We start from the raw sequence: 15,067 nt of genomic DNA, 5'->3' as shown, positions 1-15,067 counted from the left end.
CCAAGGTTGAGCGCTGGCGGGTCCCCTCTCATCTTGCAGCTCGCGGTCTGCTTCCGTCGTTTCCAGCAAGTGGGTCGCCAAAAAGGAACGACGTGAAAAACGACGCGGCGCCATTGGGCCGTTGACACTGCTGCTCTGCAGTATATATGGGAGCGGGTTGAAGATAATCCGTGGGAAGAGTCAACCCCACTATCGTATATACAGGAAGTTCTGTAGTACATATTAGGTTATCGTGTATGCCCTCTTGAGGAGACCTGAATGCAGCTGAATGAGATAATCGCCTTACACAAGGCTGCACTTATTGCCGTATCAAATAAAAATGATTAATCGATATATGGGGCTGGATTCACAAAGTTTTTCGTTCGCAACAGCCAATTGCGACTGCCCAATTTGCACCACCTAACAATGATAATTTGTCATGATAATATGATAATATGTCAAACTGCCACGCGCGTTTCTTTTTCTATTTTTATGTAACCGCCCCGTTACACGTGTAACCACTGCCTCGCGCAAACCGCGCCCGAATGTCTGGGAACCTTCCCGATTATTTTAGAACCTCCCGATAAGATAGCGCGCTCAACGCGAACAATACAATTTATTGTGGAACTAACACGGCCACCAGCGATAACGTTGGAATGAATCTTCGATGCCATATGAATAAAAGCTGACGCATTTCGCCGCCGATCTGATTACCGACGACCGACGTCTGTGCTTGCCGCTTTCGCTGCATTTGAGCGTTGCTTCCTTCATTGAGCACAAGTGCGCCCAATAAACCATTACATCTTTACCGGCTGCGTTTTGCTTTCTTCACCGTTACAACCACGTGACAATATTGTCCGTTATATGTCATACTCTCATATATACGTCATATATATGTCATATTGTTATGTATGTCATATTGCTTACATACCCATCATTAAAGGGTTTTGATGTGCTCGTGCGTTTGTGCGCATCAATGTATGTTTCAATCATTCGAAAGCGTGAGCCGCCATAAACAATCAGCGAGCACGGCCTGAAGACATGCCACTCCAGACCAAAGGCAGTGACAATAATTAGTGGTAATCTATATACACTTCTGAGTGTTTCCCATCTCCGACAGCACTGAGGTGTTCGACAACAAGGGTATTACCAGGGCCTTCAATACACTGAAGGACCCTGGTATTACTCACAACTTAAAGTGCATTTTATAAATCACGTTAAAGCATCGCAATTATTACAATAACTTTGCCTGGAATGGCAATATGACACTATAAAGTATTTGAAATCGTTATTATTCATCATCGTAGAAATCAGCGCAAGAAACGGAGACAAGGAAAGGACCACGCGTACACAGCTGTGTACGTGTGTGGTCCTTTCATTGTCTCCGTTTATCGCGCTGCTTTCTACGATGATGCAGAAGCAACTCACGCAGCAAGCGCCTCTTCAATTCCTGGTCGATTCAATTGACCAGGAAAATATTGCAACGAACACAATAGGTCGAAACTGAGCTTTCGATAGTCTGGATTGGTTTACGTTATTGAGGGATATCCGTGCTTAAGGATGCATCGCGGATAGCGGTTAGCCAAGAGAGGAAACGTAATTACTCGTCGAACCCACACACACACACACACACACACACACACACATATATACATACATACATATATATATATATATATATATATATATATATATATATATATATATATATATATATATATATATATATATATATATATATATATATATATATATATATATATATATATATATATATATATATTGCAACAAGCGTGTTCCGGCGACGAGTGCATTCCTTAGACGGCATAAAGAGGGCGGTCGAATCAGAAACAGAGGTACAAGAAATGGACACCATGGCGACAGAGAAAGCAGAGATGGCGACGTCAGCAGCGACAACCACCTTTTCGGGCGAGCAAGCGAGATCTACAGTTGTGGTACTGAACGGAGACAAGGCGAGTTGTGCACGAGCACAGTCGACAACCGCATCATTAGCAGAAAGGAAGTCCCATCCGAGGATAACTTCATGAGACGCATGTGAAAGGACGACAAAGTCGACTATGTAAAGTACGCCTTGAATCACAACACGAGCAGTGCATGTGGCCGAAGGTTTGACGTGCTGCGAACTCGCTGTGCGTAGGGAAATGTCAAACAGCGGAGTCGTCACTTTTTTCAGTTTGCGGCACAGCACTTCACTGATCACACAAACAGCGGCGCCTGTGTCGACAAGAGCGTTTGTGGCGAAACCGTCGACAAACACCGCAATCTCGTTAGGGGGCGAAAGATGAGGCCTTGAATATTTCGTCGGTGGCGCAGTTCTTGCCTCAGGAACTGCGACTGCTAGTTCTCCTCCTGGGCGTGGTTGGAACGGCGAAGCATGGGGGAAATAGACCGGCGGCGGGGCGAAGGAGATCGACGTGAGGTGAAGTCGGTTCGACGTGAGGCGAAGTCGGGTCGACGTGAGCGGGAGTCAGGCGCATCAGGTGTAGCATGGGGTTCTGGTTGCTGAGGGATGTAGCCGGAGGGCTGAGCATCACGAAAATAGAGTCCACGGCGGCAACAATAGCGAGCAACGTGCCCCGGAATACCGCAGGCGAAGCAGACGGGCCGGTTATCCGGAGTACGCCAAGGATTCACAGGTGCTCGGGGAGGCGAGAAGGGTACATTTAGCGGGTGCACCGGAAGTGGCGACCTGTAGTAGTTGGTGGTTGCGCCGAATGAAGAGGGCGTCGGTTGGGCACGAGCTCTGGTGACGGCTTCGGCATAAGTAAGCGGCGCAGCAACTTGTGCTGGCGGCACCGGCGAAGGGAGAGCCTCAGCAACTTGTGTCTGGATAGCACGACGAAGTGAGTGGTCCAGTGCAGTGGGGGGGCTCGTTGATGGTGGCCACAAGGGAGAGCTGACGAGCAACTTCCTCACGGATGTATTGCTGAATTTGTGGCAGCAATGCGGTGTAGTCAGCACCAATACTCCTGGACCCCAGAGCTGAAAGGTCCGCTGTTTGTGTGTTAGCGCGACGTGTAGAAATTCGCTGCTTGCGCAGCTCATCAAAACTTTGGCAGAGCTGAATTACATTGGTCACGGTCTGTGGGTTTTTGGCATATGAAAGGCGTCATCGTCAATGCCTTTCATTATATGTCGGATTCTGTCAGGCTCCGACATACTCGCATCCACACGCCTGCAGAGGCCGATGACATCCTCAATGTAGCTCGTAAAGCTCTCACCAATTTGTTGAGATCGTCCCCGCAGGCCGTGTTCAGCGCGAAGTTTCCGCATAGCTGGACGACCGAAAAACGACGTCACGGTCTCTTTAAAGCCGACCAAGTGGGGATATCGGCTTGGTGGTTGATGAACCATAGGTTGGCCAAATCATTCAAGTAGAAGATGACGTGAGTCAGCTTCGCAGGGTCATCCCACTTGTTAATCGCGCTGGCACGTTCGTAGTCTGCCAGCCAGTCCTCGACATCACGATCTTCAGTGCCGCTGTAGACTGGAGGGTCGCGCAGACGAAATACACCAGAGCACATGACAGACGGGGGGGGGTGGAAGAGGCTTGTGAGGGATCGACGCGCTCGGTCATTCTGGAATCGGATGGTAGCGTACGGCTGCGGAGCTCCAGGGCGTGGTAGGGGACTACCCAGCACCTCCACCAAATGCAACAAGCGTGTTCTCCCACAAACACTTGTTATTATTATGTAGAAGGCGTGAGTCAACCAAGCTGGTTCAGGCAGAAACCCGGCGAGCACGAACCACACGAACGTCAAGGTCTTCTTTCACGCTGGCACAGAGCTGACACCGATATGCTCCGGTACAATATATATATATATATATATATATATATATATATATATATATATATATATATATATATATATATATATATATATATATATATATAGACACACACACACACACCGCCCCGCCCCGCCCCGCCACGGTGTTCTAGTGGTTACGGCGCTCGACTGCTGACCCGAAGGTCGCGGGATCGAATCCCGGCCGCGGCGGCTGCATTTTCGATGCAGGCGAAAATGTTTGAGGCCCGTGCACTTAGATTCAGGTGCACGTTAAAGAACCCCAGGTGGTCGAAATTTCCGGAGCCCTCCACTACGGCGCCTCTCATAATCATATCGTGGTTTTGGGATGTTAAACCCCCGATATTATTATCATTATACATACATACATACATGCATACATACATACATAGATACATACATAGATACATACATACATGCATACATGCGACCTACCGGTGCTGCCTGAACACTGAAAGCCCCGCGCTCGAAAAAGAAAGCCCAATAAAAGCACTTTCAGCTACAATACTCGTGGCGGACATTTTCCTCAGAGCACACGAAAGCCTGCTCCGTGATGCCTTCACCTTCACGAACAAACTCATACCACTGATTTCTAAGAACGCAACGTCTTCTTTTCTGTCTTTTTTTTTTCTGCGCACTCTACATAGTAAATCGCCGTTCGCCAACTCACGCAACTTTTCCGAATTCCGTGTTTGTCGAATTCCTAGTTTCACTCTCCGCTGGGCATGTGGGGCGTCTCGCAGGCTTCAGTGAAGTGCATCCAGAGGAAAGCAGCAATGGGCCAACCCGTTCAAGGCGGCCACACACGCTGTCTGCCTGCCTTCGAATAACTCCTTACAGGACAAATAACCCAACAAAGCAGGTTAATGGCAGCCGTGGATGCGGCTCCCATTGCTCCCCTGCAGGCGGCCCTTATATGTCGTCTATTTTGGGCCGGACGCACGGCATCGGTTTGCAAGGTCGTTGACCTCACGCTTTCCCTTAATGAAGACGCCGTGCCCCCTACCTATAATTCAATAAGATGCGAAACTCATACATGTGTATCTATATATTTGTGCAGTCGTAACGGAGAATACAGTGAAAAGCCTTTAATCACGTGAGTGACAAACATGTATTTTGCTTGTACACAGGACGACGTCGGCAGTTTATGAACACATCACTATAAATAACGCACATAAGATAAATGAACTCATCCATTGGCGTAGACAGGAGGGGAAAAGGGGGAGGAGGCGTGACCCCTACCCCCCTCCCACACCGTCCCCCGAAATTTGTCTATTTTGCATGTGTATATATAGACGCACGCAAGCAAACGCACGAACATACATAAAGTCTATTTGAACCAACACCCTCACCCCCCCCCCCAAAAAAAAAAGAAAGAAGAAAAATCTGGCCGCGCTCCTGAACTCCTCTTAACGCACTGCTCTGTCATTCCTTTTGTGTGTGGACGAAAACAAAACAGACGATAAGACACTGTATAGTAAACGGTATTCCTTGAAAGCGTCTAGACTGCTCTGTTGTGTATTTAAAAGGCCTGCGAATCGCAACATCTCGAAGTCCCCGCCAGGCAAGCTGCCAACATCCGCGAAACGCACATGGCTGCACTAGACTAAGTTTAACCTTACAACTCTGCGGCCTAAGGCCTCGCTGGTTTTTGCCGGCCAATGCATCGCTTCCTATCGGCGGCGATGTCAAGCAGTTCCCGCATACTGTACATTGTTCATGGATCCAAACGTGTCTATTCAGGCGCTAAGTAATGCAGGAACTTTCGCTTTTCTCTCCCTTAATCCCCTTCCCCCAGCGTAGGATAGCAAACCGGACGCGCGTCTGGTTAATCTTCCTGCCTTTCCTTCCTCTTTATCCTCTCTCTCTCTTCGCTTCCAGCATGCCTTCAGTTCGTGTCCCATCGGCGTAAATGTTCGTTTTAGCACTTACATTACAGCCGATCGACACCAACTTTAATGGTGAGATTCGTAGCAACATGGAGGGGTTACCTCGAGCAATTGCGCATACCAGCTGTTATACTTGGTTTTGATGCCGCATGTCGATCAGCGAGCAGTGTAAATGATCAAGTCATACTCGTTTCTTATTTGTGCTTTAGTATGCAACGTATAATTAGATGTATACCGACCTCTCAGAAACATATTTCTTGTAGACGCGTATATATCGGTGTAAGGCAATTTGTATGCCTTCACGTTGCATCGATGTCGTTGCTTATGTAATTCTGCGCCTGCGTGGCCCAAGTTTTACATCGTGACACTTCTTCTATGTCTCCGTGACACAAGCTTATGTTTCGTGATCCGTCTGCCGACAGTATAGAAGCGATATTTTGAAGTCTTAACGATCCTTGTCGTTTGTGATAATATTTGTTTTATTTTCTAAACGTAACTCTGCACTAAAGAAATGCTCCAAAGCGGCACAGAGTTACGATTACTAGAAAACTGGAGATAAGTATGTATATACAAACATTCGATTACGTAAGTCGCAGCACTCCGTACTATAGCAATCACCCCCAAGTATGTGAAGTTGTTTGTTTCTTGTAGTATTCCTCGCATCCGTAAAGTGAAGGCGCGTGTCAACTTACATTCGGACCGCATGCTTCCATAAAACAAACAACGTCGCAATCGTGACGGAGGAGGTTGTACGTAAGCATTACCTATACCTACAGTCAAAAGGTTTGCCCGACCTCGCCTTCGTGTGTATCATCTCGCATTTGCCTGGTGACCCCCGCGACCTGGGTGGGAAGGAACGAGTCTTTTTTTCCTTAAACGCTTCTCCTCCCATTACATCATCTCTTCTGCGGCCGACCGACTTGCGGAGAAGCACAATGCAGCGCATCATCATCAACTGGGCATTTTATGCACTCACAACGAAAGACAATCACGCGCGCGATTTCGGCTTCGCGGAAAGTCGGCCCTTCCGCCACACCGAGAGTGAGAGGATCGGGGACGGTCCTAGAGAAAGAAAGAAAGAAGGAAAAAAAGGGCCGCAATGGAGAGGTGATCGCAGTCTTCATGGCGATTATAGCCGCGTTCTTGGCGAGTAATGTAGCGTGCATTCATGGATAGCGTACTTTCCCAAGAGGTGTGTGCAAGTGAGTGAGTGAGTGAGTGAGTGAGTGAGTGAGTGAGTGAGTGAGTGAGTGAGTGAGTGAGTGAGTGAGTGAGTGAGTGAGTGAGTGAGTGAGTGAGTGAGTGAGTGAGTGAGTGAGTGAGTGAGTGAGTGAGTGAGTGAGTGAGTGAGTGAGTGAGTGAGTGAGTGAGTGAGTGAGTGAGTGAGTGAGTGAGTGAGTGAGTGAGTGAGTGAGTGAGTGAGTGAGTGAGTGAGTGAGTGAGTGAGTGAGTGAGTGAGTGAGTGAGTGAGTGAGTGCAGGCCCAGAGTCTACGCACCGGGCTGCAGGCATTCAGCGCAATCTCTCACGCCTTGAACGTGGGAAAAACGCTGATATACTCGACAAGGCGCTCCGTTATTTCGAACGTCGGCAGTACCTGCTGTCGACAGACCGTACCACTCTTTCTTTCTTTCTCCTTCAAGGCACTCCGTTTTCCCGAAAACGTGCGACCATTCTGAGGGTTATTAAGATCGCGGAGCTGATTAGGGCGGCGTACATACATACATCTCAAACCTGCGCGAACTTGATGAACGACGCAGACGAAATGTACAGGCCGGGGTGTCGTATAACGGCCCGACAGAAATCGCGCGCGGTGAGGATAAATGCGCTCCATAAATATAGGTCGTTATAACAGTTCGCACGCGTTCCATGCCTCCATTTTTTTCCGCGTTCGCACCAGCTTTATTGGAACCGGCTTTCAACGCGCAGACGTGTGGTGTCACGCATACATATAAATAACATAAGTATAAAGCGCAACCGCTTAGGCGTCATACATGCATGCATATAGTAATATATATATATATATATATATATATATATATATATATATATATATATATATATATATATATATATATATGTGTGTGTGTGTGTGTGTGTGTGTGTGTGTGTGTGTGTGTGTGTGTGTGTGTGCGTGTGTGTGTGCGTGTGTGTGTGCGCGTGCGTGTGCGTGTGCGTGCGTGCGTGCGTGTGTGTGTGTGTGTGTGTGTGTGTGTGTGTGTGTGTGTGTGTGTGTACACATACACGGCTTGCCAAACTGTCGAGTAAATAATCGTCGCCAAACAGCACTGGCATATTCTTGCGAGAGCAATGTATTCAAAGTCAGCATCCAGCTGCCGATTTTGTTCATGCATTATTCCGTCGGCTTCTGCTTCCTGGTCCTCTTCGGTGCGATGTTGTAGCGGACAACACTGCCTTGAATCAGCACCTTTCTCATATCCGACTCCGACTCGCAAAAGACGCGTAAAAATACTATTTTGAGCGCCCCTCACCCCTTGCGCATTTTACCCCACTCACCTCGCCACCGTCGATGCCTTTCGCAAGTTTCGCGATACTCGGCGGCGGCACTTCCCAGCAACCTTGGTGCCCCTTTGTCTCGTGACGCGCAGATCGCGCTAACGTTGTTATCAGCAGTTGCCCTTTGGACTCGCTATTGGACGGACGAGTGTCGTTTGCTCGGAGGAGGAACAGCGAGAATTGAAGGAGCGCCAACGCGCACAGAAGCGCGAATGGGCGCAAAAATGACGTGCAGCCGCAGCATTTGGCGTCGCTGGCTTCCACCCTCACAGTAGTGGAAAGGCTCTAGTAGAAGAGAGAGCGCGGCAGTTGTTCTTTCCTTCTTTTGAGTGCTGGCAAAGGAGGCGAGTTAGGTGCCCGGATTTATCGCATTTCCAGCACGCCTATGCACAAGACTAACTGAAGACTGCCTTACGGAAGCTAAGAGTTTGCTAAGAGTTCAAACGGCCCTCGGCAAATGAAAGGAGCTCACGACATGCGAACAAGATCGGCTGTTGGATAAAACTTGCACGATCGTGCGGTTAATCTGGACGCTGAATAGTGTACGAGGTCCACTGCCATTTGTTACGAGATGAAGAGAAGGGAATGTCTAAACCAACTATCGGATAAAGCCACCTTTCTTTTTTCTTCAGCATCGCATGTGCAAGTCTATCAGCCTGCAGTGTCTAAAATCTGGACGTAAGAAATATGCTGTCATTTCTCCATTTCTCGTCAGCAATGCTGCAATGTTTCTTTGCTGTGAAGTTTTTGAGGTTGTCTCGAATCAGCGGCAGACGCGCAGCAAGGAAAAAGGGGGGGGGGGGGGGGTGTTCAACCTCCCGCGATATGTTTTTGCGATTTGAATGCATGCACGCACAGACACAAACACACATCACACGCAGGTGTGGCTGGACCACTCCCGAAACATAATCCATACTACTCCCCTGATTAGTGGGATCATGGTAGGAGGTTATGTGAAATGTGGCTCGCATCACATGAACAAACCTCCCGGTGGCAAAAAGTCAAACTGCGATTCATGCTTTACCCGGGATTGCATTAATCCCTTAAATCTATGTGTTTATAGTGGAATGTAGCTGTTGTGTCGCAGTGATCGTTCTTTGGCAAGACTTTCTCATATTCGGTAACCTTGTGTCTGTACTGAAGAGAAATGAGACGAATAACCAGAAGGAGTGGTTATTAGTCTTCGTGCATCTCTGCAGCGCATCTTTACCTTACAGTATGCCGTACCAACTGGCCCTAGTTGAAGCACTTGTGTCTGTGTTGCCTGTGACGACCCGACTTACACTTCGCGACGCGCCAACAAATCCTCCCAAGTGTCCCGTTGAAGTGAGTCTCCAGCAACGAAGCAAACGGCAGGCACAAAGGTGACGACCCCCGAAGAGTCGACGTTCAGTCAGATACTGCACACAGTGCCGATTCCAGGACGCGGCGAAACGGCTTACGGACGCTGCGAATGGAACTCGACGGACGAGTTCTTCAGACCACGTGCCAGGATGACTCATCTGTTCACAGATCGATGCGACGGATTGGCTCAAATTAATCCTCTGTGTCTGATCTCCCGTTCCTCCGTTTCAACTTATGGCGCCGAATAAGATAGGAGGCGAAGGAATACTATTAGCAGCCAGCGGAGCTGCGTGATCGGGTTTTACGGAAGGTCCATGCAAAGAGGAGCGGCGTGACGGAAAGAGAGTATTCAAACCAGAAGAAGGGCCGAGGCCCTACTGCCCTGCGATGTGATGGCCATGACGGCTAAACCAAGGGGACTGGACGGCCTCGTCTACACCCTTGGAACGAGGTTGGGTCTTCAGCGAAGACGACTCCACGTGCTGAACACGGTACCACAGACATTAAAAGGAGCTAAGCAACACTTGTTTATGACGTCGGAGAGTGCCTCGTCGAGGACTGTTCGGTAGCAGACAAAAATTCGGCGGACGTTAGGGGCGCGCATTTTAGTTTTACGTGTAGCTTTTGTCTTCAAGCTTGGTGCGAGAATGTTGCGTGTGTGAAACAACCTACCGACATCTTGCCTCTGACTCCATCCCAACCTCAACACGGACCAAATATTCTCGTTGGGATGTCCTGTGACCGCGACTCGATAGCCATCGTTATCGTTAGCTTAAACCCCGGGTCGTCTCGCGCCACTGCACTTCCGTTCGCGCCTACCGCTTCTCACCGGCAACTGGGAACAATGGCTCTGCGCCGCGATTTGTGATTGATAACGCGAAGCAGCTGCTGCCTTGCTCGTTCCGGAATTCATGTACTCGTTGCCATGGCTACGGCGCTGCAGTGAGCGAAAGCATCAGATAAGAGCCAACAATTTACATTGTGAACGACACGGGACTCCATGCAAGTATCGTGAGCACGGTGAGACAACATATAAGCGTGGGTGGTTGTGAGTCATGGCTGCAGACGCACATGGCGCTGAAGGTTGACGGCGAAGTCGTTGTACACGCGAACAGTTCACATGGGGAGCTGTATAGCACAAAAATTCGCTAGGTAAATTGCTTATACTATCAATGGCTAATAATCAATGGCTGAGAATTCGCAATACCGGCGCAATAGCGGCGGGCGCGAACCGAAACGGAAGGTGAAAAGAATTGGAAAAGAAACGAGTAGGAAACGAGAACAATAGACACGAGATCCGTCTCCTGAAAAAGCCTCCGCACAGCAGGTTTTAAAGTGGTGTTATACAGGTAGACGTCAACGCACTCTAGAAATGAGAATGCCGGCGTGCCCAGGATGCGACGTCATCTGCGAAGGCCGATGCACCCGCTGTAAACGTGTGACAAGACAGGCGTACACAGCCCGATTGAAAACGAGTGCACCTGCGAAGTCTCTGATTTGCTTCTCCGGACTACTCAATTGTGACCGGTACATCGCGTATACGCCAACCTTCACGACTGGCGTGAAGGTTGGCCCAGGTCTACAGAAGCAGGATAGGCCTGGTGTGAAACTCTAGCTCCGAATCGAAACCATGCACGTCGCACTCACCTGTGATCCAGAGTGGGCGTCCGCTGCGCCGTGGTGTTGTTTCCAGGCGTTGTACACAGTCTGCTTGCTGGCCTTAGCCGGCGCAGGCGTGCGCTCCAGGCCGGCGCGCTCCGGGCAACGCTCGAAGAGCAACACGCGCTCGGCCACCGAACCCTTGGTCAGAAAAGGGCGCACGGGCACGTGCATGTGAACGCGCTCGGTGGGTGACAGCGAGCGTTCGCGGATGTGCTGCTTCTGCGATGACGTGAGCCGCGGGTGCGGGATGCTTGGCGGTGAACTGGCCTCCAGGAACAGCGCCTCCGGCGAGTTTAGTCGCCTCGGGGAGGTCGACAGCGGCGAGTCCAAATCAGGCGCTTGCAGGTCGTGATTGCCATTGCTTCCAGGGATCGCGACGGGAGCGCTGCTGCTCCTGCTGCTCTCGACGCTGTTGGGCCACAGCTGTTCCGCCGTAGAGCTCGGAGAGGTCAACGACTCCCAGCGGCTCTTGGCATCGTTCACCACGTGGCCGTTCCTGCAGGGCTTCTGCTTGAAAAGTTCCTCGAATTGTTTTGGTTCGGGGAGACCCTGGAACCGAGACTTGGCGAAATCCATGGCCGCGGAGGTGGCCGCAGACGCATTCCTGTTGCCGCTAACAGGCTTCACGGCGATCACAGGCTTAGGGGTCGGCGAAGATGGAGATTGCGCCGTCTTTCTTTCTTTGGAAACACTGCCACTGTCCGATTTTGCCGCCTTAGACGGCTGATGACTAGAAGCCTTAGGGCTGGGCTCTTTGGGGCCGCTGGGTTGGCTCGAAAGCCTGGCAGAGGTTTCCTTAGCACTGTCCTTCACAGGAGACGCTTTCAAAGATGGTGAGTCTCGCACTGTCACATTGTCAGCCGCCGCTGTTGTTGTCGATTTCGAGGGCGTCACGGCTGGAACATACGTGGCGCTGAAGGTAGGGGGCGGAGGCGTCGAAGGTTTAGGAGCTCCAGTGACTAGAGATATGACGCTCGGTGGTGACAGCTTGAACACCTTTCTCTGACTGCCAGGAGTTGGAGAAGGCGATTTCTCAGTTTTCTCGCTGTCTGTTGAAGCGTCTGAAGAAGGGCTGTGTTCGTGTCCATCTACTGTGAGAAGAGACCTCGTCTTCGAGGTCGGCTTGTCGGCTCTCATTTTAGCCGCATCGCTCTCGTGCGAATTGTAAGCGGGAGTCAATTTTGAGGTCTTCAGATTGGACGTAAGATCTTTCGAAGTGGGCGCATCTGTCACTGGTGTCTTAGTTCCTGCAGACGTGACGCGAGCGGTTACGTCCTTTTTAGTAGTCACTCCTGTACCCGATGTCACCAGGACAGTGCCGACTTTTCTGGGCGCAGCGTCGCTGGCCAATTTGTCGTTGTTCGTCTTGCTCGCTGTCTTCGCTTCTGGATCAGCGCTTTTGAGTCGCTTTTTAGTCAAGTCGTCTTTCACGGAAGGTTTTGACTCTTGCTTCCCTCCGTACGACGACGGCACAACGCTCGAAGTGCCAGCTCCTCCGGAAGACTGGTTCGAAGCCAGCTTCTTAGCGGCCGAAGCCTGGGAGGAAGCCATGGCTGTCTTGGACTTCCTGGCAGCGGTTTTCACTTTGTCCTGAGCGACGAAAGAGTTGACCAGCGCTTCGAGCTTGCCTTCCAAATCAACGGCCAAGAGTTGGACGGGATCCAGCCCGTCTATACTCAAGTCCGTTGCCGTAGATGTTGCCGACTGGGGCCTCGGAGGCTGCGGCGCCATGATGATGGCGGGCGAAGCCGGCCTCACCGAGAACGATGGAAGCTTTAGCAAGGGCGAGCACACACCGTAGTGCACGGCTTTGCAATCGTTCGCCGATATAAACTGCGGATCCGGACAGCAGGGTTCGTGTTCGACCGCGTGCACCGAACGACTTCGAGACAAGTCCACCAATGCGCTGTGGTACAGGGTCACTCTCGTCACCACGTATTGGCAGCACGCATAGCTCAGCATAATCTCCTTCTTACTTTCTCTGCTTTCTATCTTATGCCATCACGAGGCTTCTCGCAAGCGCCGCGGCAGGCCGGCGTAGCAGCGCATCCTCCAAGTCGCACGGTCCAGCATTCGCTTTCGCCACCAGCGTTGAGGTCGTTGTCGGGCGCTTAGCGTTTGAATTCATGGGGGCGAGAATAAGTGCACTTGACACGGCAGAAACAACGACACGCAGCAGAGCTCTGTCGCAAAATGGCACCACTTTAAATGAAGTAGGAAGCGCAACGCGGCGACCGTGTCTCAGAGAAGAGTAGGGAGAGGGAGAACCTCGCCAAGGAGACGCACGGTTTTCTTTCCAGACACGAAAGACTCTCTGCGAGGCGGTATCCGAGGACGGCAGCGGTACACTCACACACTCACACCAAACGCTTGAACACAAACACACATAAAAGGAAAGAGAAAAAGTTGTGAGCAGTGGACGTAGGTCGCAAAAATGAGGCACTCGGTGCAGAAAAGGGCACGTAAAAAAATATAAGAAAGTTAGAAAAGAAAGGGAATTGCTGCGTCTCGCAAGCACGTTCGAAAGGCACGGTGCGAAGAAATTCGATGGCGTATACTCCCGATGAAGATATAAGCCGAAGAACCGACAACGACGCAGGCGTCGCTGGCTGGCCCGGGCTGGCAACACGGTTGACTCACACGCGCACCTCGCACGGCTCAGCAGTCTTAAATAAAGCACCTCGCACGAGTCACAGACACGTTACGAATAGCTCAAGTTCTTCGGTGTGGCAGCACACGGTGGAAGATCCCAGCCTCGAGGAAACGGAGGAAGAGCTTGCAGAAGCAAAAAGTAAAAAAAAAAGAAAAGAAAGAAAGTAATAGCCACACGGCGCGATCACAAGTCACATCGGTCTGTCGAACGTACAATCGGCAGCCGCAGAGTCGACGAGATGATGCGGAGGCGCCTGCGGGATGCAGAGAAGAGGACACGCAACTCCTCTCTCAAGCGGCGGTGGGAGATGACGACGTCGGCCTGGCGAAACGCGGTCCGCCGTCTTCCTCGCTCTTCCTAAAAAAAGCTCCGGCTGCTGCGGGTCTGTGTCCCAGGGCGGTGGCAGCGGCCGAGCGCCGAAGGAGCAGCGGCTGCTACGGCAGCGCCTCGGGGCAGCCGTGCGGCAAAGCGTCAGCCGCACTCGCGCGCGCAGCTTAGCGGCGGGACCCGCGGCAGGCAGGGCCGCCGCCGCAGCTCCTGCGTGCGGCGGCTGCTGCTATAAGTGTCGCCGCGTCCTTATAAGGGTCCCGGTGGTGGGCGAGCAGCAGTTCTCCTGTCTCTCGGAGCAGAGCTCCAGTCTGTTCTGGAGCAGCCGCCTCCGCTGCCTCCTCGTGACGACTACTAACCGACTCCCGCGGGCATCCTCTCACGGTAGCCGAGATGATCGCTCCAGCCTTTGCCGTCGACGACGCTCCTCTTCGGCGACGATGGGCGGGAGAAAGTTGCTGCGCCCAGCAGCGGCGCAGCGCTCGAGCTGCATGAGGACGTCGACGAGTGGTCGCGGTGGTTGTGCGGCGGCCTCGGCTGCCGCCGCCGGGCGGCCGCCGCGGAAGTGGGAAACGGCCTACTCCTCTTTGACGCCGGCACTCACACAAACACCACCACCGCCCGCCGAACGAGAGCGGCGCCGCCGTTGTGGGGGGGCGGGGCCCGTATATCAAATTGCCAGAGCACGCGCGCGCTCTGCGGGGCGCCTGCTCCACGCCGCGGGAACGCGTGCCCGAAGGTGTTGCCGCCGAGTGAAAAACGCCGCGCTGCCGCAGAGTGCGTGGTCGCGTGGCCCTCGCTTTCTTTTTCCTTTTTCTCGTTTCCTCCTCTGTTCGTTCCGACGTTGTACAACGACGGACACCGAGG

General features: G+C 51.5%; 1 protein-coding gene across 1 annotated transcript in view; it reads right to left on the bottom strand.

Moving 5' to 3' along the window:
- The window catches only part of LOC119386893 (mucin-17), a 124,962-nt gene extending 110,487 nt beyond the window's left edge, over positions 1-14,475 (bottom strand). Inside the window, exon 1 of the mRNA XM_037654170.2 lies at positions 11,206-14,475. Coding sequence (XP_037510098.1) covers positions 11,206-13,182 — 1,977 coding nt within the window. The 5' untranslated portion in view covers positions 13,183-14,475. The remainder of the gene's footprint in view (positions 1-11,205) is intronic.
- Between the last annotated feature and the right edge of the window lie 592 nt (positions 14,476-15,067).

The sequence above is a fragment of the Rhipicephalus sanguineus genome, chromosome 3 (genome assembly GCF_013339695.2).
Source record: "Rhipicephalus sanguineus isolate Rsan-2018 chromosome 3, BIME_Rsan_1.4, whole genome shotgun sequence".
Taxonomy (NCBI): domain Eukaryota; kingdom Metazoa; phylum Arthropoda; class Arachnida; order Ixodida; family Ixodidae; genus Rhipicephalus; species Rhipicephalus sanguineus.
Note: the sequence above shows the minus strand (reverse complement) of the source record. Positions and strands in the feature narration are given on the sequence as shown.